The sequence below is a fragment of the Grammomys surdaster genome, unplaced genomic scaffold (genome assembly GCF_004785775.1).
Source record: "Grammomys surdaster isolate TR1022 unplaced genomic scaffold, NIH_TR_1.0 165, whole genome shotgun sequence".
Taxonomy (NCBI): domain Eukaryota; kingdom Metazoa; phylum Chordata; class Mammalia; order Rodentia; family Muridae; genus Grammomys; species Grammomys surdaster.
Genome location: NW_021604613.1, coordinates 3,357,334 through 3,383,374, shown reverse-complemented (window position 1 = coordinate 3,383,374; position 26,041 = coordinate 3,357,334). Strand labels below are relative to the sequence as shown.

Below are 26,041 nucleotides of genomic sequence, written 5' to 3'. Positions count from 1 at the left end.
GCAGGAAGTGAAAAGCACAGATCAGTGTAACTTAGGGGGAAAGCAGCTGAAACAGTCATCATCTCTAGAGAAACAAAACTTCAAACAATTAAGTGTACACGAGCACAGAAAAATAAATGGTTAAAACTACAGCATAGTTTTACTTGTCGAGCTTCTAAACGATCAGAACAGTATTGCACAATTCTAGAACAAAGAACCCAGGGGCAGACTCTTCACAGAGGAGCTAGTCCTAAAAGGAAACCCCACTGCTAGGAGAAAGTAACTGACTAGGCGGGAAACAAAAACAAGGGCTGCATTCTGCTTTGTCCATCCACACACCAACTCCTTCTGTGGAATCAGCACCATTCACCTACTAGGCACCAGGAACTAGACAGGAGAAAGTGGACGTGAAAGAAAGCTTTCTTCCTCTTGGCTTATATGTCATATATTAGTAACTGTGCCACACAACCAACATAGGAGTCTTTTCAGGTGACAGGCTAAGCTGATGGCCAGAGAGTTGGCTCAGGGGATAAAGCACTTGACAAGCACCTATAGGGACCAGAGTTCAGATAGCAGAAATCTAAGTAAAAAACCAGATATGGTTGTACACATCTGTGCTCCCAACATTTCCAGGGAGGTAGAAGGAGCAAGGAGAATGCCCACAACCTCATGGGTCAGCTGCCTGGTATTTCATCAGTGAAAATGATACCCTGCCCCTAACAAAGTAGAAGGAGAGAATCAACCCCCAAAATCATCTTCTGACCTCTACACAGGCCCATGGCAATGTCTGCCCACATTCACACACACACACACACACACACACACACACACACACACACACACACAGATGCTTAGAGAGGAATGACAAGTTGCTTATGACTGAGAAAGTGAGGGTGAGGAAGGCAGAGTAATTAATTAACAACTCCAGCCTCTTTTCAGATCCCTAAGTGTTGGATACCTCCCTCCACAGTCTGCTGCTTACCTAACAATGGCCCCTTAGTCCTGGGAACAAGAGTGCTTGACAGTACTTAACACATCATTTCTCATGCTTCAGGACACAAAATAATACCTTCAGAAAGCATGTGACACACTGGCCACACTGTGCAATTACACCACACTGCTTGGCCTGGCACCTGGTCCCTTTGAAAATGTTCAGAGAATGGAGAAAGCAAAACAGCAATGGCTGTCGGATTCATTGCAGTGTGACAAAAAATGTTGACAGAATGTATTTGACCTATACATGCACTGACATGGTCAGTAATGACAGTCATATTCGACCATGCCTCGTAGTGCATGTATTTAAGAGGAAAGGTACAGAAAGGAAGCAGAGGCAGAATTTCTACTTCTATTCTACTTCTACTATTAGTTAGCATATGCAGCCCTGAGCATCACCTCTGAAGTTAACTCTGTCATCTCTACTTGATAAATGAGAAATTGAGGCTTGTGTCCCACAGAGTGTGAACCCAGAGCTTTGGTTACTGGGGGGTTCATGGTTAAGCTCTGTAATTTTTCAGGGAAAAGAAAAAAGGAAACTCTTAAGCATTTGGAAAATGCCAGATTTTATGTAAAATGCCCGAATTCGCTAAGCAATTCCTCACAAAACTAGGAAGCTTTCACTACAAAGCAGTTGAAGGTTTTACGACTTACAATGCTTATTCTATCACCCCTAGAGCCTATTTTCAGTTTCTTTATGAGTTTTCATGAAAGTCATAAGCTTCTAGGTAGAAAAGTAATTAGAGGAGATGTTTGTCCCCAAATAATTTACTAATGCTTGAAACATTCCCTATTGGTGTTTTGTGCTAAATGAGCATGTACCAACGCAAGGCAACAGCATGAAGCCATAGCAAACAATCACTCAACGCAGAGAACATACGCTGGGTTCACATCTCACTGACCATGTTAATTTACTTAAACGTGCCCTGAATGATGTGAAAACAGATTACCACTGGGTCCCCTCTGCACGCGGAGCTCCTGTACTGGCTGGTCCTCTGATAGGCAGATTTAGAGAGCTCATTACTAGATGCCAGATACTTAGTACATGTGAAAATCTCCAGATGCCCCAATGCAACTGCATCTCGAGATGTAAAGTTCAACATAAATTCACATTGTGCAGAGATAAACTTACTACGTCAAGTAGAAAGAAACAATGGGAACAAAGAAACCATGGAAGAACTTGTTCTCCTACCCAACAGGCCATCACCAGTTGACTATTGACACAAAGAATACAGCCTTCACTTCAGGGGCTTTCTGATTCTGAAAGATTACCAGCTAATCCATAAGATGTTCGTGTGTCAGCTCATGTTGTAGACATAAATCACCCATGATTGCACATGCTGGAAGATGGAGACTTTTAAAACAGACAAGAGAGTCAAAATGAGTAAAAAGAAGAAAAGGGTTGGAAAGAAAAAGAAAATTTCATCACCCGGGGGCATAACAAAAGGATTAGATAGCCTGGGGAAAATGTCTTCATTTTACACATAATCTCTCTCCTAGGTGAAGAAGCAGCCTCCTTCTGAATGGAAAAGCAGAAGCTGCAGGCACGGTCCTCAGTGGCCTACTCTTCTCCACTCAAGTGTTTGTTGCCCTTCTCTTCCAGTCACTGCCCAGATGGATGGGAGGGGAACGTGAAGACCAAGTATTATTTATAACTGTCCATCCAGACCAGCAGGTGTTTAGAAGTTAAGGAAAAGTTAGATCTCATCAATGGTTGCTACCACTGTTAGGCCAATACTACTGTTAGTATCAAAAGAGGAAACAAGAAAAATGAAGTGGTCAAGTTCTCAATGTAGGCTTATGGAAGTATCAGCTTCGTCTCAGTTTTACCAGTGAGGACAGATAATGCTGCAAGTCCATGGCTCAGAATGCAGAGACCCCACACCTTCCCCATGGTGGTTCAAGATGAACACTGGGAGAAAACACCTAGAGTTTCATCTAATGCACTAAGGCCATGTCATTAAAGCAAAAGACTAATTCAAACTGCATGTGGTTGTAATATAGGAAACTATCATTATTATTCAATTTTAACCATTTTTATCCTGTCTAAAATAATTGCTTGCCTCTTCTCCAACTACCCAATAGCCAGGAATTGCTGAGCAGAACTCAATATTTTCACTGAAAAATCCAAAATATAAATATCTATTAGGAACATAAATTTTAAATCATTACAATTCTTTTAAAAATGTGAAGACTGGAGATTGGCTCTCCAGGCCGCACATAAAAGGCAGATAGGCATGGTAGACTGCCTGTAATAATAACTGAGAAAGTAGAAGTCCCAGGACAACTAGCCATGCTCGTGAACTCGGAGTATGACTGAGAGACCCTGTCTCAATGAACAAGATGGAAGAACAACTGAGAATGATTAAACACACGCATGTGCACACACACACACACACATACACACACGTCCACCATACATATCCATAGAGAAAAAAGATCAAAATGTGAATGAAGCTTGGCCTATGCTAGCCTAATTTTTTTTAATGATTTGTAGTCATACAGAACGCATATTAGAAGCAGGTACTATCTACAGGTAGATAGATGTTCACCAGCTATCCAAAAACTTGATGATTGATTAATCTATAAGGTTCTCCAAATCCATCTCACACATATGGTGTCAAGAAACAAATCAGATCAGTTTCCTTAAGAATGTATTGGATTGGGCAGTTTCAATCCTAATCAACGATTTTCCATGAATAAGATCAAAAGCAGCATAGAAAAGAACAAAGCTATATGTTTTTCACAATATAAGAAGAGTACAACCATGCTGCATATACTATAATGGTAAAAGTGTACCACAGAGAGGTTAAACAATAAACCACGAGGAGTGTATATACTACAATGGTAAAAGTGTACCACAGAGAGGTTAAACAATAAACCACGAGGAGGGCATATACTACAATGGTAAGAGTGTACCACAGAGAGGTTAGATACCACAAGGAGACAACATTCAGGAGCAGCAAACAACTGTACCATAAATTCATGAGAAATGCCAAGAGAGAGACGAGGAATCAAAAGCACAATGCCATCTCCTCTGTCTCCATGGGTCTTGGGAGGATGTTCCCCCAGGAAACTCCCCAGCCTCACCTAATCCTTCCTCACTCATCCCCAGGGCAGGAGAAGGGGCAATTGCACTGCAGGCCTAGGAATGAGGTGCAGGTATGGTCTGTGCCCTTCTGGGTTCTGCCGATCACATTCATGATGGATTTGCTCTTCGGTCCAGATGGGGCAATGGAGAAGCATGGAAACTTTCGGCTATTAATGGCTTCCTGGCTTCCACCTGTCAGAGGGCTATGAGCACACTTATGTGTTCAGGTGACAAGCCAAAAGCTACTACTCTTCACTTCATCTTTAACTGTGACAGAGCTGTCTCTTTCCCAGTTGGATTCTCATATGTATTTCCCGCTTGTCCATAATGTCTACACGGGGTGGTTTGGACAGCGTAAGCAAGCATCTTACATCCTAGTATGTAAAGCACTGATATGAAAAGGTCTGGTCTGAACCCAGTGTGGCTGATCAGCCCTGGACTTGCTCTTGCTCTCTGGCTGATAGCTGATAGTCGATGTCCCCAAACGCATATTGGACGGCTCATTTCCTGTCCCTTCCTCTGTCCCAAAGAGATGGCTGTGGACTTGGACACACTGTAGTGAATAAGGACCACAAAAATTGCAGGAGGCAAACTCCAGTATGCAACCATTTCCGAGTCTGACTAAGCTCTTCTTGATAATTGTTCTACTGACTGCAACAAACCTCATGGCCAAGCTGTGAGTCAACAAGAATGGGCCAACCCAAGGATGCAGACACACAAAGAGAAGGTATAGTGGCCATTCCTGGAAAGCTATCCAATTGTGGCTACTAAAAGTGAAATCGCTGGGCTATGAGATGGCTCAGCGGGGAGAGGGGCCAAGTCACTTTATCTAAAAACCTGAGTCCCAATCCCAGGATGTACATGGTCCAATCCACTATAGTCTTCAGTCCAGTGAGACAGATGGAGCAATGGCCATGGACACTGGCTTCAATAAACCTCAGTTTTACTACTTTATGTGCTCCTGCAACTTAGTGCGAGAACATGTAAAAAAAAAAAAAAAAAAAACGGAGACGCAGCTCTGTGGTGGAGTACATAAGCATGAGGTCCTAAATTCAACTCCCAGGTTCATCAAAAAACCAAACAGACAAAATTATACACTAAATCTGGAGCTTTACTTCTTAACTTATTCAAAAGCATATATTGACAAATGATGGTGTGTGTGTGTGTGTGTGTGTGTGTGTGCACGCGCACACGCATGCATTGTCAGATTTATTCAGCTGATGGTTGTCCAGCAATAGATAGGTTGCCTTTGTGCTTACAGACTATGTATTTGGTGGAAGGCTATAGACAATGAACAAACTGGTATTTAATAATGGAAAATAAAGATTTATGGAGTGTTCACTACATGCCAGGCCTCACAACAAGCACTTTAGAGCTGAAGAATAACAGATCCTCAGACAGTTAGACACTGTTAATCTCACTTCAAGGATGAAGATGTAGAGGACCAGAGAACTGCAGTAACTTGCTGTCTTTGAAGAAACACCAGAGAGATCATGGGGTAAACAAGGGAAGAGATGTGCTCTTGAAGATGCCCAAATGATGAAACAGGACAGCCAGGGCTGCCTGTGTCTCTCCAATTAGCCACGTGAGGCATTATTTCACTAGGTTCCTGACACCCAAATGGGATGAGGGCAGCCAGAATTTTCACCTTAGTTTACACATTAGATGGTTCATTTGAAATTAGAAACTATTTTCAGAGAAGATTCCTCTCTGTGCTATTCTTTGAGCAGATAAAAACCCTTGAGATTTATATCACATTTTCCTACAGTCTAATTGCTTCCAAGCACCACAGATTTAAGAAGGCACCTGGGAGTATTAAAAGAAAGAAAGAGGAGATGGGGGAGCAAGAGAAGGAAGAGGGAGACGGGAAGAAAAACAGGAAGAAGAAGGAGAGGAGGAGGAGGAGGAAGAGGAGGAGGAGGAGGAGGAGGAGGAGGAGGAGGAGGAGGAGGAGGATCCCTGGTTTTGTAAGAGTAGGGCACAAGAACCTTAAATACAAGCATTTGACTAGTATGTGACCAACAAGCCTTCACCAACTAGGAGCAATGCTGCTCCAGGTGGGTGGAACATCTGCATGTGCTTCCATGTTTGTTTTATCTTCTCTACTAAAGAAAGCATTTTCCGCCTTCCATTCTGATTACACTTTCTTCCTCACATCACTGCCCTCAGGGATCTGTAACTTTCAAGTAAGTTCTAAACTAACAATTTTATTGTATATCTCTTTTAGAAAGAGGGAGCTGAGTTGTCGCCTGTTTTCTATTTCCCAGGTATACAACTGTCTAGAGGGGCCTCACATCTCACCTAGGGTGATAATTTTAGCCAGTAACAATTTGTGCTTTTACTAGTGGTTTCTGGGAAAGGAGGTAATGTATATCTTCCACAAAACAGCAAAGTCTGTCCTCTTTTCCAGGCTGCAAGAAGCTACTGTCATGGTCTGGAAATAACGCCAGGGGAGTCACCCATTGCTTTCCGTGCACTGGAGCCAGCCCAGCAGCTCCTGTGACCACCATGACTCCGCCCTGTCTATATGGAATGAAATCTCCTGTCCTCTCTAAAGCAAAAGATACTCTTAAATACCAGGGTGTTCCACTTCACAATTTTCTTGTGGTAACAAATAGTAACCAAGGCCATACGAAATTCATTTACACAAACATATTAATCTTAATGGAAGTGTTTAGTATTTATTCTCCATGGATACTGTAAGAATCTTCTGATTCTTATGCCAAAGAGACATTTCTGTTTAAAACTTGAACTTAAATTTCAAATCCTAAATTATTTTCTCACATTTATAATGAAGTAACCTCTAACTATCTTCATAGACCCATCAAGAACAGTATTGACTAAATCATTCCAGAATGTTCATCTGCAGGTTCTATGATGAAAGGAGGAGCCTGATGCTACCACCAACGTAATAACTACTTCATGTAATAACTAGGGTTAATAATATAATAACTATGGTTAATGTGCCTTATTTTTAAAAAGTACTAAAGATTTATGGATAGCTTGCTAAATTAAAATTAATTGTTCCTAAAAATGGTAGTCTTAAACTCACGTCACACCCTCTCCTAGATAACTCTCATCAGTGGCCACACACTGCTGGAAGTCTGCTGAGGTGGCCTGGTAGGGGTCACAAACATTTGCTTCTGGTTACAGGATATGCACGCTGTATGAGTACTTTGCTTCCATATTTGGCATATAAAATCATCTAATCTAAATTGCAGTATCCTACCCAATTACATTTCATGTTCGAACTTTCCCTTCAAGGCATTTTCCTCACAATGATACATTCTCACAAATATGTGCAATCAAAATGAATAACACACAAAAGTACATAGTCAGGCAAACCAAAATGAAAAGTTAAATCATGTAAGAACTGAAAAAGGCCAAGTGGAAAGAACCACAGAACTCACCTAGTTCGCCTCCGTTATTTCAAAGCCCTGGCTGTGAATTGTGATGAAATTTTTCTTTTAAAAATTAGCTACTTGGGGGCTGGGAGATAGCTCAGCTGATAAGGTGTCAGGCGTGACAACGTGAGTTCAGATCCCTAGGATTCATGTAAAGACCCAGGCTCTGAGACATGCACCTACAATACCCTGGGGAGACAGAGATACAGGAACTTTGGCACATGCTAGCCTGTGGTCAAGCCAGATCTATGAGCTCCGGGTTCGAGATTTCATCTCAAAAAATAGGGTGGAGAGTGAATAAAGAAACTGACCTCTGACCTCCAAACACTCATAGTGACATTGACCTCTGACCTCCATACACTCATACTGACATTGACCTCTGACCTTCATACACTCATACTGACATTGACCTCTGACCTCCATACTCATACTGACATTGACCTCTGACCTTCATACACTCATAGTGACATTGACCTCTGACCTCCATGCACTCATACTGATATTGACCTCTGACCTCCATGCACTCATACTGACATTGACCTCTGACCTTCATATACTCATAAGCAGCCATAAGTATATACATCTTGCCCTCTCCTTCCTTCCCCCAACACACTTCACAAATTTGGCTACAAAGTATGTTCAAATTAGTTAAAACAATTTCTGCCCAGCTCATGAACAGCTGGGGGCTCAAGGGTTTGGGGCTAACCATCTACTCTCTCGCCAGATCATGGCTCATTTCCCCCATGTTATATCTGGTGATGGAGAGGTGGCTCAGTGGTTAAGGGTGCTTGCTGCTCTTCTGGAGGATCCAGGAGAGTTTCCCAGCACCCACGTTAGCCAGCTCACAACAACCTGTAACTCTACATCTAAGGGACCCAACACCTTCTTCCGGCACCTTCATTCACATGTACAGACACAGACATACACATATACATAATTTAAAAAAATTTTTTTTAATCTTTAAAAAAATAAAAGGAATATCATTACTGTAACAACCACTGAAGGTGTTCTGATCACTTAGACAGCTCTGATATCGCCTTATCTAGTCTACAGGTATATCTGTTTCCATTCTAACAGTTCCTGTAGCACTGGAGGTGTGAGCCTGGAGAGTCTGATCCTAACAACAACCAGCACACTCAAGATAATGGCTGAGGGCACATAAACACCTGTGCTATAATTAATTTCCAAACAAATGGCATTTAAAATTTTTAAAAAAATCAAAAAGGGAGAAGCATCAAGGTGGTGCTGTGCTCCTTGGCTCCAAGACAATAAAGGCTCACAACAGCCAGTCAAGGGGCATGGCTCAATCCTGATAGTCTACAAGCCCTGGCCTGGAGGCTACTGAGCAGCCCTTACGCAGTCCTGCCGATTCCCTTATTCCAACCACCCTCAGAAGAAGCTAATGATTTGACATTTTTACTAACAGCTATACTACATTTTTATTATCTAGATATCCTGGAAAAGAGGTGACACTTCTCAAAATAACATCTGAGGTAAAGGTCTGCTCACTCACTGTATTAGATAAAGGTTCCTTTAAAAAGCTATTAATTTAGCTGGGTCGTGACAGCACACCTTTCATTCTAGCATTTAGGAAGCAGAGGACGATGGATCTCTGTGAGTTTGAGGCCAGCCTGGTCTACAGAGTAAGTTCCAGGACAGCCAAGGCTACACAAAGAGAAAACCTGTCATAAACAAACAGACCACCACCAACAACAAATCAATTCTATTTTAGGGCTAAAGTAAAGTTCAGTACACTTGCCCAGTGTGTGTGAGACCCTGGGTTCAATCTTAGCACTGAAAAATTAATTAATTAATTCCTTAGATTTTCTTTTTAATCACAGAATATATTTTGTTATAGAAAATCACCCTTGAAGAATTTTTTCACATGAGATTAGCTTAAAGACCTGTGAGATATAAATACAATAAATACTTGAGTAGATTCCTAAACAGTTTCCCAAAGGTAATAATAAATTAATTTTTAATAACAATTTTGCCAGCCATATGGATAAATGAGTTTTGGGGCCTGTTTGGGTGAGACAGTTAAGATTCTCTCTCAACAGGTGAGGGGAGAGAAATGAGTGAGAGAGGGAATGGGGGAGCAGGTTCAGGATGGAGGTGTGGGAGAGACGAGATAGAGGGCCAGAGGGCCAGGAGAATAAATGGAAATTGGCAGCTGGGGCAGAGGGGGACCATCTCTAGGATATGCCAGAGACCAGAGATGGGAGAGGCTGCCAGGAGATTCCCAGCAGTGGGCATATGGAACCTGAAGTGGCCACTTCCTGTAGCCAGACAGGACCTCCAGTAGAAGGATAAAGATACCAACCCACCCACAAAACTTTCCAACCCCAAATCTGTTCTGTCAACAAGAAATGCAGGGACAAAAGATGGAGCAGAGACTAAAGGAATGGCCAACCAATAACTGGTCCAACTTGAGACCCACCCCATGGGAAAGCACCAATCCCTGACACTATTGATGATACTCTGTTATGCTTGCAGACAGGAGCCTAGCATAACTGTCCTCTGAGAGGCTCCACTCATCAGCTGACTGAAACAGATGCAGGGGGCCACAGCCAAACATTGAAGGAAGCTCCAAGAGTCCTATGGCAGAGATGAGGGAAGGATTGAGGGATCTGGAGGGGGTAGGAACTCCATAGGAAGACCAACAGTATCAACTAGCCTGGACTGTCAGGGTCTCTCGAAGACTGAACCACCAACCAAAGAGCATACACAGGATGAACCCAGAGCCCCCTTCCCTGCCACTACACATATGTAGCAGATATGCAGCTCAGTTTTCACACAGGTCCCTCAACAACTGGAGCAGGTGCTGTACCTAAATCTATTGCCTGCCTTGAATCCCATTCCCCTAACTGGGGTGCCTTGTCTGGCCTCAATGGGAGAAGATGCACCTAGCCCTGCAAAGACTCAATGTATCAGAGTTGGGGGATACACAGGGGGAGCCTCTACACTCTCAGAGACAGGTAGGAAGAATGGGGGGAGGGACTGAAGAAGGGGAAAGTGGGAGAAGAGGGACAGCAATCAGAAGGTAAAGTGAATAAATATATATTAATAATATTTATTTATTTATTAATAATAAATAAATAATGGAAAAGGGAAAAAAAGTTTCTCTCTCAAAAAATCGAAACAAACAATATATATGTTTATGCATGTATACATACATTTTATCATAAAGCAATCTGGAATGTAATGGCTAAAATTATTTAGAAAAGTAGACAGACCTCTTCCCATCTCTTCAAGACACAGTGTTTAACATTTTTTCCACTATTTTAAAATGCTTGTTTTATTATTCTCAACTGGCTTATAAAGAGTCAAGGAAAAATACTTACAGTTACTTATCACTCCTCCCAGCGGATCGCCTTTAAAGTCAAATTCAATATCCATGTATTTGCCCTGTCAAAGGAAGACTCTGTAAGTTCATCTCAAAAGCCCGTGTTTGGGAAAACAGCATACTGACTCATTTTTAGTCCTTTGTTTCAATGTAATCAAGAAAGGTACCTCACATAAGCAAGACTCAAGCCATGTGCCTCCATGAATAATTCACACTGTATACCCAAGATCTGGAGCCCATCTAGTTTGTAACTGACACACATGCACACAGACAAGGAGGGAGGGGACAGGGGGCTCCTTTCTATCACATGATTTTTTTCACTTCAGACCTTTCTCAAATCAAAACTAAAAACACAAGTAATAGTCTTGCCAGAGAAACTGATTGGAAAGATAAGTTATTTCATTTTATAGGCAAATGTGTTTTCTTTCAGCCATATAAACTCCGTATCAGGCAGTAAGTGAACTGCAACACTCCTTGTTGCCATCAACTCTAAACTACACACAATGATGTGATGTCACAAGCTTGAAATCAAAGACTACTTATTCCTTTTAGTGGCTTTTGACCTACACTGTACAGCAATATAGAGCCCAGGTTCACATTACACTTTACAGACAGTATCTTAAGTTAGCTGGAGTTAACAGTGTGAAGTTTACGGTCAGTCTCTGAGGCATCACTGAAGAGTAACACGAACATCGGAATAGCCATGACAGCTACTCTGGGTTTGGAAAGAAGCATGTTTATTTAATTAGTAAAAACTTTTTGTTTTGTTTCATGTTCTACCTTAATCATAGTCCAATAGACACTTCGTATATACTTTTCCCTAAGAGTTACATTACTTTTTAAAATGTGACAGGAAGGGTGAAAAAATATGACCACATGACACTTAGTCAACAATGCAATTTGTAACTTTTCTTATTAGTTTACAGATGCTCCCTCATGGCTCCTCTTCCACAACCATCTATCTTTTTCAAACCTTCACATGCATCAAGCAAATGTCTCCAAATCCCTTCTAGGTTAAAAAAGGCAGGAGAAAAAAAACAAAACAAAAAACAAAAAACAACAACAACAAAAACAGACACCATCTCTGCTGGGAAGTAGCTGGCAGCCTGGTAAATAGGACACTGCAGTGGAATGACAAGCTTGCCAGAGCTCATGGATACACATGGTTATGAAAGGTGGGAAGACAAGGGGAGAGGAACTGAGTTCACAGTTAATTCGAAGAGTCTGAAGTTAGGACAGGAGTTAGGGAACAGAAGGAGCAGGCACAAGGACCAACTCCTGTTATGACAGTGGAGGGAGGGACTTTCAGCCTGTAGAACAAATTCAGAGCGTTGTGACCTTTTGACATTCTCCTGACCTGAGCCATTGTTCCTGAAGGCTCCTAAACAAGGAGGCATGATCAGATTTGCCACTTTACAAGATCACCTGACTAGTGTGCATTACACTCGAAAGGAGCAGGACCAGATACAATGGTATCAAGGGACCGGGGTATCAGGTGGCTGCACTGATTAGGAGAGAAATGTTGATAGCTTCCAGAAGGAGCAGCAAAAGATGAACACAAACGGAGAGCTAGCCAGAGTCCCAGGGACAGGCTGGAGCTTGACAGAGAGGCCCTGCAGAATAGCTAGGACACAGGAAACAAAGCAACTAGAGATGAGGAAAGAAAACTCTAAAAGAGGTGGGCAAAGGATTGCCCTCCAAGAAGGAGATACCTTCCACAGGAGTCCATGGGCACAGGAGGCAAGCGACCCAGACAGCAAGTGGAGGGGCTTAGTGAGACAAGGGTTGGAAATCTTCCAAGGTGACAGTGTGAGTGTGAAATGTTCCCCACGGCCTGATGTTTGAACAGTTGGTCCCAGCTGGTGGCGCTGTTTGGGAAGGCTGTGAAACCTTTTGGACACACGGACCAACCAACTAAAGGACAGATGGCATAATGCCAGGGATTATCATGGATCCTCCTTTTTAAACTATAAGCCAAAATAAATCCTTCCTAAATTGGCTTTGTAAGGTATTTGGACACCATGAGAAAAACAAAAATAAAAACAAAAACAAAAAAAAACCCACTGCAGGTGTATGTAGGGACACACACACAGGCAAGGCACTAGTTATAGGATTAATTCAGTTTGAAGGCCTGGTGACTTCTCTGAAGAAGTTGTCAGAGAGTAAATGACAAGAGTATAAACACTGCAGAGAACAGGAAGCTGACCATCAGTGAACTGTTGGACGGCTGTGAGAATTTCCTCGATGAAGGAATGGCCCTAAGGCGGCCACACCCTCACAGCTCAACTAAAGCTGGGTTTTGATGATGTCACTAGTCTACTTAGAAATGATTTGTAGCTTTCTGTAACTTACAATGTGTAGGGACTCTAAACTTGACTCCCAGCACACTCTAGTTGGAATCTTAGTCCATGGTCTTAAGAGTCCTTCCACACACTCTTAGGCCCAGCAACAAACTATAGTAAATTCAGGCCCAGGCTTCCTCATGGTACCCAGCCCATCTTCCCTGTTCTCCAGAGGATTTCTGAGCCCCTTTAACACTGTCTTCTACCCTAGAATCTTCTCTAACTGTCCGTAAGACTTCACTCGTAGCTTTCTGAAAAACTTAAAAATGTATGTACTGTGTCATCACTATTTATAGATATGCCCAACTTCCCTAATTAGTCTATAAGCTTCTTAAAGAGAAGCATTCACTGGTTAAGTATTTTCTGAATGTCTATGGTGGCATCATGCACTCTTTTAACTATTTAGAGTCTAAAAGGTACACAAGGAAGTCAGAGTACTTGTTCCCATAGTACCTATAAGTATCTCAAGTCAATGATAACAAAATGAGGTGATCTGATACAGCAATTCTAAAGAGTAATAAATACCTTTTAATATAACAAATAAAATCAAGATGAAATCAGAGTATATGAAAGGTATTACCAAGGTATCATTTGAAGGGAGACGTAAATAATCCAACATACCACCCAGCACGTGCAGGTCTAGGGGGCGCCCAGCATGTGCAGGTCTGTAGTGCACTCCACAGACAGAAGAAGACAACTGCAAAGGCTTGGGGCTGAGAAGCACTTGGGACGCCAGAAGGCCACAAAAGTGTGTGAAGCTGAAGCCAACTGAGAGAGACTAAGAAGCAGAGAAAGTCTCTCAGTGAGACAGGACCTGGAAGCTGCCAAAGGAACTTGCACTGTAAATGCAAAGGGGCATCACAGAGGCTTGCTAGAACCTGTCTGCAAAGATCACTCCAGCTACCAGAAAGAAAGGCCATGGGCTACAGGGAGGTGTTAAGGAAACCTATACTTAAAGTAAAACACAGAAACAAATCCATACATTTTAATTTTTTTTTCCTTTTTCTTCAAGACAAAGTTTCTCTGTAGCTTTGGCTATCCTGGAACTTACTCTGTAGACCAGGCTGGCCTCAAACTCAGAGATCCACCTGCCTCTATCTTCCAAGTGCTGGAATTAAAGGCGTGTGCCACCTTTGCTGGGCTAAAATTCTTATTGAATGGTACTACATGCCTTTATTCCCACCACTTGAGAGGCAGAGACAGGAGTATCTCTGTGAGTTCAAGACCAGCATGGTCTTCAGACAGAGTTCCAGAACATCCAGGGCTACACAGAGAAATTCTGTCTCAAAACCAAAAAGATAAAAACAGAAACAAAAACAAAAATCATAGTGAGTGAGAGGTTGGACAAAAGCACTTTCTAACAGTCCAAGTGCTCCCCTCTTCCCTCCAGGGCCTATCTGGCTTATCAGTCTGTACACAGTAGATGTTTCACACACTGCTTAAGCAATAACACTAATAAAGCCCTAAACACTGAGTCTCTTTCTTAAAAGAAAAAGAAGTTCCAGATGTCAAACTAAAAATACTGGGGCATATGGGAAATACTGAGGTGTGTCCTTGAATGCACTGGTTACAGGTGTCAGCTATGACCAATCTGTCTTAACTACAGAATTACAGGCTCTGTCAGATTTCTCAGTAAAGTGATCAACAAATTCATTCTAAGTTAGCCGACCTGAACATAGTCAAGGGTACTGTCAAGCAGTATTACAGTCACACACAAAATAGCATAGAGTCCAATTATAAAATTATAACACATATTTGGGTGTGTTATTAATCAAGTCACAGACCTCAGAGCAGAGACATTGCTAGAAGCTAGGCATGAAATGATTTAGCCTCTAATCAAGTGTTAATCTCAAATCCTAATCCTCATGTTATAAGAGGATTTCTCTGAAGCTATTTAATCAGATAAATCGCCTACTAAGCCATTCACTGGATCTTAAACTGCACTACAATGAACTTGAAGCAATATAGTTTTCGGCCTTTGTATTGCCATGGGCCACATATATTTGCAAATATCTTCAAAAGTGCATGCACACACAAATTTGCAAACAAAATTAAATTTTTATCACGTAAAGAAGCCAGATCAATGGAATTCCTTCACTTCAAATTCTACTTATGAATGAGATTATCCATGTTACCAAACAAGAAGATGCCTAGATCAAACTGGTTATAAGAGGTTTACAGGCCGATCCAAAGGGAAAATTCACAGCCTTGGGTTTAAGAACTTATTTAGCTTTCTACTTTCTAAGTTACTAAAAACTATTTCCATAGAGACCATTTTTTTATTTAAGCTTTGGGCAACCTATGTAAGAAGGCCAAGAGGGGTCTGAGGTGGGGGCAGGGAGAATCTCTGGTAGGGAAGCATCAGGAATTACCAATGGCATAAGCAATGGAGAAGAAGATTGCTCAAGTCAATGATCTTTTAATATAAAAATTTGGTTAAACCACAGAAAAAAAATAAAATCTCAGAATCCCTTCATGGAGTCAGATCAAATCATACAGATGTATAATCCCACCTCCTCAGGATGCTCAGTAATAGAAATGAGAGGGTTCAAGGCCAGCCTGAGGAAAGTAACAAAACCCTGTAACCAAAAAGAGCAGAGAGGAGAAAAAGTGGGGTGCTACAAGGTATAACTTAGCAGGCGCAAAGTCTCCAGCATTGCAAAACACAAAAACATAAGTAGTATTTGTATCTTTGTGAAGATCAGGGGTCTGAAGTGAGCTGTAGAGGATCCAACTCGCCAACATGCAGGCACATGCATGCTGTGCAGGCACACGCATGCTGGACAGTAACAGGAGTGGAGGGGGAAACAGGAGCAAGGGCCAGCCTCAGCTACGACAGGGCATCAATTAGTTTTCAGCACTCAGTTCTCCCAGGCCCTTACACTTACTAAGCCTAGTGATTTTACTGCCAGGAAGTTTTAAAAATACATCCTATCCTCTCTGAGGCTATCAAGTAAGAGACAAAGGCGACAGAGCATACAGACAACACTCACTTGACCTTTCTTTTTTACTGAATTTCTAAGTCTTAATTATGATTTCTAAATACCAAACTCTAGGTGAGTATAAGAAATAATTATAAATAGCCTTCTTTCAACTCATGTAATTTTTTGATTGAAGATGAAAACATGATAAAAATACTTTGCCACCCTCCTCCCCCCAAAAAAACTGAAAAGAAAAACAATCTCAGAAAACAAAACAAAGAACTTTTATAGAATTGACAGTGGTCTTGACTGGGGCTGGGTGCCTTCTGACTTTAAAGATGTGTGTATTGAGAAATATTAAACATCTGCTTGTTTAAACACACATGGGCTAAATATTAGTGTTAACACTTAAGCTTACACGAATACTTACGAATCTAGATGAGTTGTCATTCCTTACAGTCTTGGCATTTCCAAAAGCTAGTGAGAAAGAAACAGATGCATCATTAAAGCTGATAGAAAAAATAATTCGGAGCACAAACATAAAGCAACTGTAGTACTGGACAGGAATAACCCTGGCAAGCAGAGCTTGCAGTGATGGCATTTCGACACACAATTCCCACGCAAATATGTCTAGCAGAAATTGTATAAGTTTCTGAAACTTCCCTCAGTGATTAGAAATACACAGGAAAAGAGCAAGGGACAGTCTTGAATCTTGGCCTTGTTTCAAGTGTTACTCTAAATTTAATCTCGCCTAGGTCGACACTGTTTAACTCCTTTGGACAGGGATCTAGCGGGCAGCGGGCAGGTGCCTAGTTCTCTGCCAAAACTACAGTAGGGTTGTTTCAGAAATCATTTTCTATTATTATAGATTTGATGCATGTGGGTGAGGAATATAGATTGCAGAAGGCATGGGAAACTGAAAACTGTTTAATTCTGAAATAAAACTATTTATGTAAATGTGATTACATAACTACAGTACTGGAAGAACTATACTGAGAGTCAGAAGATGACTCATTAAAATAAGATAAAAACAATACATACTTTGTTAGCTCATGCCCAAAAGGTAGACCTACAGGAAACTTTGTAGAACATAAAGGGAACTAAAGTAACCCAAAACGCAAAGCCCAAGTCTATTTTGATCTTAGTGCTTCAAGAACACCAAGCTGCTCTGGGACTCCCTTTGAAATGCGGGCCCAAGAGAACTGCAGAGTGATTCTGCTCCAGGCACAGGATGGTCCCGTTTAACACAGGCGATGGCATAGTTACAAGGCAAATGGGCTGTTTCACCAAGCCTGTCCACAAACACAAGCCAAACTGGGGTGATGGAAACAGAGAACAGGGTAGTGTTGGTACAAGTCACATATATATAGAGGCTCCCTGTGGATGCCCCGACAGAACATCCCAAACCCTGAAGGGAACTCAGTCACATTTGGCTCCTGTATAAGGGTACTCCGGCCCAGTACAGGCTGGAAGACACAAAACTCTGCATTTCTACCAAGCCCCCCTCCAACCCAAGCTGTTTTGGTGACGAGGAGTGGCAACTGGGTGACACTAACAGCACCATTCCTGAAGATGTGGTTAAAAGAAATGAATCTTTTGAACAAGAGGCTAGATACACCATTTCTGAAGCCTCCATGGCTTCATCAAGTTAAATGTAGGTGCCAGGCAGTGGTGGCACATGCTTTTAATTCCAGCACTTGGGAGGCAGAAGCAAGTGGATTTCTGAGTTTGAGGCCAGCCTGGTCTACAGAGTGAATTCCAGAACAGCCAGGGCTATACAGAGAAACCCTGTCTCAAAAAACAAACAAACAAACAAACAAAACAAACAAGCTAAATGTAGGCAAGGATTGGTATGACAAGGAAGTGTCACAGATCACAAGACCTTGAGAGGCCACCTAGTCCTGAAAGCAGCACCTGGAGAGAAGGAGGTATTCTTAAGGGAGACCAACTTCAACCATTTAGCAGCCAAACCCTATGTGTGATATTTCTTGTTAAATCAATGCTTTATGTCTTTTAAAAAACATTTGTTTGTTTATTTGTTTATTATTTATTGGAGGTGGGCATGAGGAAGTCAGAGGATAATTTAAAAGAGTTGGTTCTCTCCTACCACATAGGTGCTAGGGACTGAACTCAGGAAATCAGGCTTAGTGGCAAGTACTTTTACCCACTGAGTCATCCCAAGGGTCCAGTATCAAGCTTTTTACTGAAAAACATGTAATTGGCTGGTGCAGTCATGTAAACATGTAAAATGCTGCAGTGGTGCAAGCATTTAATCCCAACATTCGGAGGCAGATCTCTGTGAGCTGAATGCCAGCCTGCTCTACATAGTAAGTTCTAGGCTAACCAAACTGTATTTCAATAAACAAAGAAACACCACACAGTTGGCTCAAGACAGGTTAAGACAAAATTTACAGAGTCAACAGAGAAGGTTCCTTATATTAGAGATGCTTGAGACAAGTATGGTTTGATAAACTTCTGACGTCAAACGCTCACTTCAAAAGAAGATAGGCTGCATGCTGTACACTGAGAGAGGAAGCACTGGAAACACTCCCCAAAGGAAACACGATGAGGAAGAGGCGATCTTCACAAATCTATGGCCAACCAAAAGTCAGCTGTGACCGCAACCTTGATGACAGTGGATCCCTGACCTGGTCCCCATTAAACTGTGACATTTCCCATGCTTTTATGGACTCATCCTTTATGCCAGGTTTGAAATGTAGGCCTGCCAAGTCAACTAATTAGTACAGGACCAAAGCCCAGCTCAAGATGCTGACACATAAAGATCAATGTTCTGTGGCTTGACAGTCAGGGGGAAGTGAAGGACTGCTCCAGAACTCGCTTCAGAGCCCCATCTGCAAGCCATAAACCATCTTTTTCCTCAAACAAGTCTGAGCTGCATATTACCAAACACAACCCAAAACACTCAAGTCTTTTACTGTAAGTCTGGAAATCTAAAACAAGCGCTTCATTATAGAACATCCACACATTCCACAGTTGTTGGTTGTTTTTTGTTTTTGTTTTTATAAAGTTCCTTGTTCTAAACGTTCAGTTATAGTAGCTGCTCCAGTTAAAAAGCAAAGCGCTCCCATAAAAGATAGCACACACCCACAGTGGACATTTCTTCCATTTGCTGCACTGCAGCCTCATTTCAAATAGCACCAAATAAAAAGATCCTAGTCAAAAATGCAAGCTGCAGCATTCCGCTACGTTGATCCTTTCAACCACAGCATTCCTAAAATAAGTGTGTGCAGAAATACAGCTCATGCAGAGCACAAAACCTAAAAGCAAAGGCAGGCAGCAAAAAGCCAAATCCCAGATTAATAAAATGTGGAGATGCCACTTCTTACATACTCTACCAGTTAAGGCATTATATGGAGTAGCGATCAAAATGTAATAGCCTACTGGGCTCCATGCCTCTCCGACGCTGCCAGTCAGGCACCTCAGTGGGCACCGTGGTTTTCTGAAGCACAAAGTCATAGTCAATGTTCAGAGTTCAAGAAGATTTCCCAGAGGAAAGGAGGAGCCCAGCAAGAGGAGAAAAGACAACTGAGAGGGACTGTGACTCTCTATGTCAACGTTACCTACAAACCCCAAGTCAGCTCAGCTTCCGAGAGCCTTCAATCTTGTCCTTCTGCGCTCAGAGCAAGGGGTTGAGCCAAACTATTCCTCCAGCCCAGATTCTAAAAGTGTGCTTTTGACTCTCTGGGGGACAGTGCCGCTGTCTGGAGATAAGTTTTATCCCAACAGGTACAAGGGTGTAACTGGCACCTGAAGCGTGGATAAGGGACACCAGGGAGCTCACTTCCGGTTTTGTTCCCAAGAAACACAGAAAGAAGAGCTCACATAAACGTCAAGGTGGGAGCTGCCTCTAAAATGAGAGAGGCCACCAAATGAAATCTACCTTAGTAGGATTTTGTTCTTAGATTTCCAGCCTTCAAGAATATGAGCTAGTTACTAGAGAGCTAACAACAGAGCTTGGGAGAAATAGATAGCATTGGAGCTTTCTTTAGTCTTTCATCTCCATGACAACAGACATAACCAGCCACAGGAATTACCATGAATGATAAAACACCACTGCACCATCAACTGCAAAAAACAGTCAATTTCTTAAAAGCAAACCAAAGTAAGTTAAATAAGAGTTGAATGGTAAAAATATTTTTAAATGGGAAAGTTCCCTTTCCATGAGTAAGTGACAGCCTCTTTGAAGTACTTGAACCAAAGCCTCACAAGGGTGGAGCTTAATCCCTCAACAAGGCTTTGGCCTGAACTGTGTCGTCTTCCCTGAACATTGGGCAGTCAAAGTAAACCACAAACACAGTTGCTGTTTGAATCACAAGGACCAAACATTCAATTCTTACCTTCCAGGACAGGGTTGGACTGGAGAAGCTGCTCCTTGACCTGGTTAACTTCCGCTCCTTTCCCACACACTGCAGCGACATAGGACATGACAAGCTTGCTGGCTTCTGTGGAGGGAAACAGCCATGTCACTCAATTTTAAAGAATTTTTGAATCATATTTGGAGAGAGGATTCACTAGCTGCGTTTCCAACCATTTTTACGGTTTTGGAAACATTTTCAGCTGTGCATTTTAAACTGACGTATCATCAATTCAGTTAGAATATGGCTTGCACTTGAAGCTTGTTTCTGAGCTGTTAAAAACAAAAGCTAAGTTACATGGTCAACCAAAATCTCAGGAGAATCACATTCAGAGGAATCAAGCACATGCAACTATGTGATTCAAGCCAAAAATAACTTGGGCATCTGTACGTCTTTGCCAATTGTATTTCTGAAGTTTAAAAGAACTACTTTCCTTCAAAATAGTTTGAGTCAAATCAGTTTGTTCACAATTAGGTCAGGCTGATTCTTCTTCACTTCCAAAAGTGAGCAACTAAAGAGGGTTTACAATCTTTCTTGGGCAGTCATTCTTGTACATTTTATAAGTAACCCTGAAAGTCACGATGATAAAAAAAACCCATCACACAGAGCAGACAATTCTTAGCTAACATGGGGAGAGGGACAAGTTCTGTTTCTGGTTTTTATTCTTCCTGCCAGTCAATGACTCTGGAAACATCTTCTTCACAGAACCATCCCCCTTAACACTTAATTCCAAGGGATAGCATATCAGCATGTGTTCAAAGAGACGGTGATGCAAGGCCAATGAACGTGGATCCTAGTGAGGGAAGTACAGTGAAGCAAGTATCCCTATCGGAGGGCTTCTTAGAGCCTTTCTTATGCTCCTGCATGTTGCAGAACTCCAAAAGGCCTCTAGAATGCTACATTTCCTTCAAGTTTATTTGCCATAGAGTCTCCCCTTATGTTTAGTTTCAACAATCCATGGTCAACATCTGGGAGATGCTCAACTAAGAGCCAGCAAAACAAAATGCACTGGTCTGGGTAGTCAGGGTATGAAAACCTAGCACTGTTTTAAATCTTTATTTGGTACTACAATCTATGAGCAGGAAGCCCATCTTGGGTATGTGATGATGCACCTGCAAATGGATGAGCTAAGGCTACGCTGACAGGGTTGTTTCTCTTGGGAAGCTTTATAGATTGAGTATAGTACCGTCTCTCCAGGGCAAACGATAGATGAACAAGTGGAACAGCATTTGAATGTGCATGTGGATGCTTGAACAATATAAAGTGCCAACTAACAGGAAGTGAGAAGCTCCAAGAATCTACATAGGTCATAAGGCTCTGGTGTCCTTTGGGAGTACTAGCATTTATGGCATGAGAAAAGAAAGAAACTGGGGGAGTCTTAAGAACTATAGGTAGAGGATGTGTACTAGAATTAAATCTCAATCCAGGGTCTAGAGTCAAATCTCAATCCAGTTTCCTTTCTGGGTAATCCAAATAGATCCATATAAACTCTCTAGTAGTCTGTGATGATCCGCTGTTGCTACTTCCCTTTACCAACCATGAAAGTGCAATGACGTTTTTATCTTTGTAAGATCACATGAAATAGGCTTTATTCAAAGTCCCTGTGTGGTATGAATAGGAATGGCCCCATAGAATCATGCGTTTAATTGCTTGCCCCTCAGGGACTGGCACTATCGGGAGCTAGGGCCTTGTTGGAGGAAGTGTGTGACTATGGGGACAGGTCTCTTATGCTCAAGCTCTGCCCAGTATGGTACACAGTCTCCTTATGCTGCTTGAGGATAAAGATGTAGACATCTTGGCTTCTCCAGCACCATGTCTGCCTGCATGCTTTCCCACGATGTTTCCCACCATGATGATAATGGACTGAACCTCTGAAAACTGTAAGCCAGCCCCAATTAAATGCTTTCCTTTATAAGAGTTGCTGTGGTCATGGTGTCTCTTCACAACAATGGAAACCCTAACTAAGACAGTCCCCAAACACGTATCTCATTATTTTCAGGGATTTGCTGTATAATTACTCTATTTCCCTTGAGTCTTTAGTGGCCAAATTTCCCTCTACCCTTGATTTGAACTGGCACTCCTCTTTCTAGATCTGATGGATGCTGACATCCTATCTGCTGGGTCTTGGGCTCTGCACAGGATCTCTAGAAATGGTGACTACATCTATAGTCACTGTCACACAACACACTTCCTGGCTCTTCTTCACTTTCTGTCTCCAGAGTACTATTCATTGCCCCACTACATACCATTACACTCATATTACACTAGGGACTGTCTCCTTTTAGAGATAAACTTTTGGTCCTTCTTCTCTTCATAAAGCTACCAAACTGAATCTATTTCTAGCAAAATAACTCTCTTAAACAGAATATTCTTTAAATAAAATAAAAGGGTAAGTTTTCTGTTAGTTAAACTAAAATAAAACATGAAAGCCCTAGGCTGCTTTGTTTATTTCAGTAACTGGAGTTTTCTTCAGTCAAGCCTCAAACTTGAGACTCAACCACAATGGCTCCTCTGGAAATCCTGTTTTGGTCCAGATGAAGCTGGGGAAGAAGGGAAGGGGATGGAACAAGAGCCCACTGGTGATACTAGACCTGATTGGCCTCTTGGAGCCTATCGATGACCTAGAAAGAGGCAGGATTGAGTCTGGAAGCAGATCTCATGCAATGTCCATTGGGCTTACATTACCTATTACAATGCACATAAACTTACAGAACCTACTGACAGGTAGAGACAGTTTAATTCAATGGAAGGTAGGCACTTTTACTAGCTTTAAAATATCCTTAAACAATCCTAATAGTTTTTAAATACATTTCAAGGATAAACAATCCTAATAGTTTTAAAGTATATTTCAAGGATATAACTTAAGTTTTAATGACTTATTTCTAAGTTGGTAGAAAGTATCTATGCTCACATTCTTAATTTCCTTAAGGAATTCTACTACACAACTCATTTTAATAATTCATTTCTAGAAACAGTAATTAAAAATAAAATTTTCCAGGAGGCCAGAGAGAAGGCTCAGTGGGGTAAAAATGCTTGCTGCTCATGCCTGACAACCTTAGTTGAGATCCTTGTAACCCATACAGAAGCCACAAGGTGGAGGGTAAGGGGTAGCCCCTGGAGCTGTCCTCTGACCGCCATACCATGCTCTCACACAAAGACATGCACTTTTTTTTTTTTTTTCAAATAAAGCCATGCTGTCTAAAAAAGATTAACTCCTATATTTTTTTTCACTGACATAATATCTGATCTTTAACACAGGTAGTTCATGAGACAGCTGCTACTTTTAAAAACACCAGTAAACGTAAGGACAAGCAGCATGGCTGTGTTGTATGGACGTTTTCACACCTCGCCATGCTGGGAGAGGAGATCATGCTTCTCACATGAGGCATTCAGCTTCCTTTCCTTTAAGCTCTAAAGTTTGAATAAATTTGAATCTGTATTCAAATCTTTATGTATTTATAAAAGCTAAGTCTTCATGTAATAACTCCTATAAAGGAAACATACACTGCTGAAGACAGGGAAGATTTGAATATCATCCTCCAGGATTCAAAACCTAGTTTTTTAATTACTGACTGGTAAGTCTACAAATACAGTCTTGACCTTAGCACAATGTAACTGCACAGCTTAGAATCACTAAGGACTGCATCGTGTTATCTAACCCAGGCATGTTTAAATTTATGTCTACATGAAACTTGAACCTGCAGTTCTGTTAGCAGCTAGACAAAATATGATTTTCAAGGCCAAAATCTCTTCTAGAGCATGGTAGGGCGATTAAGGTTTAGCATGTATTCTGTATTACCAGACAAGTGGCCTGTAGTAAGATACTTCTAGCTCAGGATATCTATGCCATAATTAATTCCTACAAGGAATGAAAAGAGCTTATAGATACCTTATTCTGGAGACTTCAAAGGACTATAAGGGTAAAAATAACTAACTTGTCCATTTTCACTGGCACTCAGCCTTGGGTTTGAATAGTTATTACATATGTGTCCCATAACCAAAGTTAAAATGAATTCACATACAATAACTTATATTGAGAGAGCATTTTATAATGGTGATAGGTGAAAATGAAAAAGAAGAAAAAAAAAAAGACATGTAACCCTGAACATGGGACTCCCTAAGGCATTAAATCCCTGAGGATTCACCGAGTGGGCTCTGTTTGGATTCAGTCACAGGACTGGGCAGACAGGGCTATAAGTGTAAGCAAACTTATTTTAAGCTTTTGGTCACAAAGCTTTGGTAAATCTGTGTAAGAGTTAATAGACATCTGCAAGAGTTGCATTCACAGATGCATGTAATAGCACACATGTCACATGAGGTCAGATAAAACGAGCGCACGCACGTGCACGCGCACACACACACAGAGTGGGGGCAGGAGTTCTGATATATTTATCTACCTCTCTGTCCTCTTCATTAAAACATCAAAGTTGTTCTAAGGACCCAACTGTTACACAGGTCTGGTGTTTGAGAGCCATTAAGAATAAGAATGCCTGCCAGGTGGTGGTGATGCACACCTTTAATTCCAGCACTCAGGAGACTGAGGCAGGTGAGTTCAAGACAGCCTTCCAGGACAACCAGGGCTATAAATTGAGATCCTGTCTCAACAAACAAACAAACGAACAAGTAAAAACAGCTACACCAACAAAGCCATGTTTGCGTTCAATGAAGTAACCCTTCTGCTACTTAGAAGGACATCTCTTTCAGAGTCCCCAGGGCTTCACAATCCAGTTACAGCATATCCAAACCAGTCAGACAGGCATAGGCAACCAGGAACTACATCAATGAAAACAAAAGACAAGAATTTTTTTGATAAGAAATACAGTCATGGGGCCAGCAAAACAGCTTACTGAGTAAAGGTGCTTGCAGCCAAGCCAGGCAGACAGAGTTTGATACTTGAGACACACATGGTGGAAGACTCAATTCCCACTAGTTATTCTCTGACCTCTACATGTGTGACATGCCACACGTGTCACACACACACACACACAAAAAAAATAAATAAATAAATAAAAATAAATAAAATGTAGGACAAGAGGAGAAAGAGAGATGCAGGCTTTACTACAAGAGGAGTATGCCTTGTAACATTTTCACTGAAAGAAAATCATATGCAATCTATCTCTTGAGAGAGCCATAGACTCTATGATGATTTATATAAAATATTCGTGTCAGGAAGAAGCAGAACAGAGCATGGTCCATCTTGGCCCTGAGCCTGCTTAGTTGTTCTGCTCCAGCATGGTGTTTTCAATGCTTAAGTCAGAGACTCATAGCTGCAGTCGGAGAACGATTGTACACATAAACTGGACCCAGGTCATTTGAGGTTTAGACCCAAAGGTCTTGATGAGTGAGGTAGACTCCAGAACTCTGCAAGCAGGCAGCTGATGATTTCCTAGAAACTGATGGAACTGTAAAGCTAGCAACTGAATAACTTAGAATGTTGGCATATGTCAGAACAGTGGTTTCAGGTGCAGAATGTACCCATGTCCTAGGAGACATGCAGATCTGATGGCTACCTCATGTGCTGCCTCCCGAAGCTTGAATAGTTTGTGCTCCCTATCCTGAAGCTTGAATAGTCTGTGCTCCCTATCCCGA

At 41.6% G+C, this 26,041-nt stretch overlaps 1 protein-coding gene across 4 annotated transcripts in view; it reads right to left on the bottom strand.

The window, feature by feature from the left end:
• Positions 1-26,041, bottom strand: part of Myo1b (myosin IB) — a 162,133-nt gene that overhangs the window by 54,208 nt on the left and 81,884 nt on the right. For all 4 annotated transcript variants that reach the window (XM_028765684.1, XM_028765685.1, XM_028765686.1 and 1 more), the window contains exons 5-7: positions 20,435-20,539; positions 16,507-16,553; positions 10,812-10,875 (exon numbers count right to left, since the gene is read on the bottom strand). In XM_028765684.1, coding sequence (XP_028621517.1) covers positions 10,812-10,875; positions 16,507-16,553; positions 20,435-20,539 — 216 coding nt within the window. The remainder of the gene's footprint in view (positions 1-10,811; positions 10,876-16,506; positions 16,554-20,434; positions 20,540-26,041) is intronic.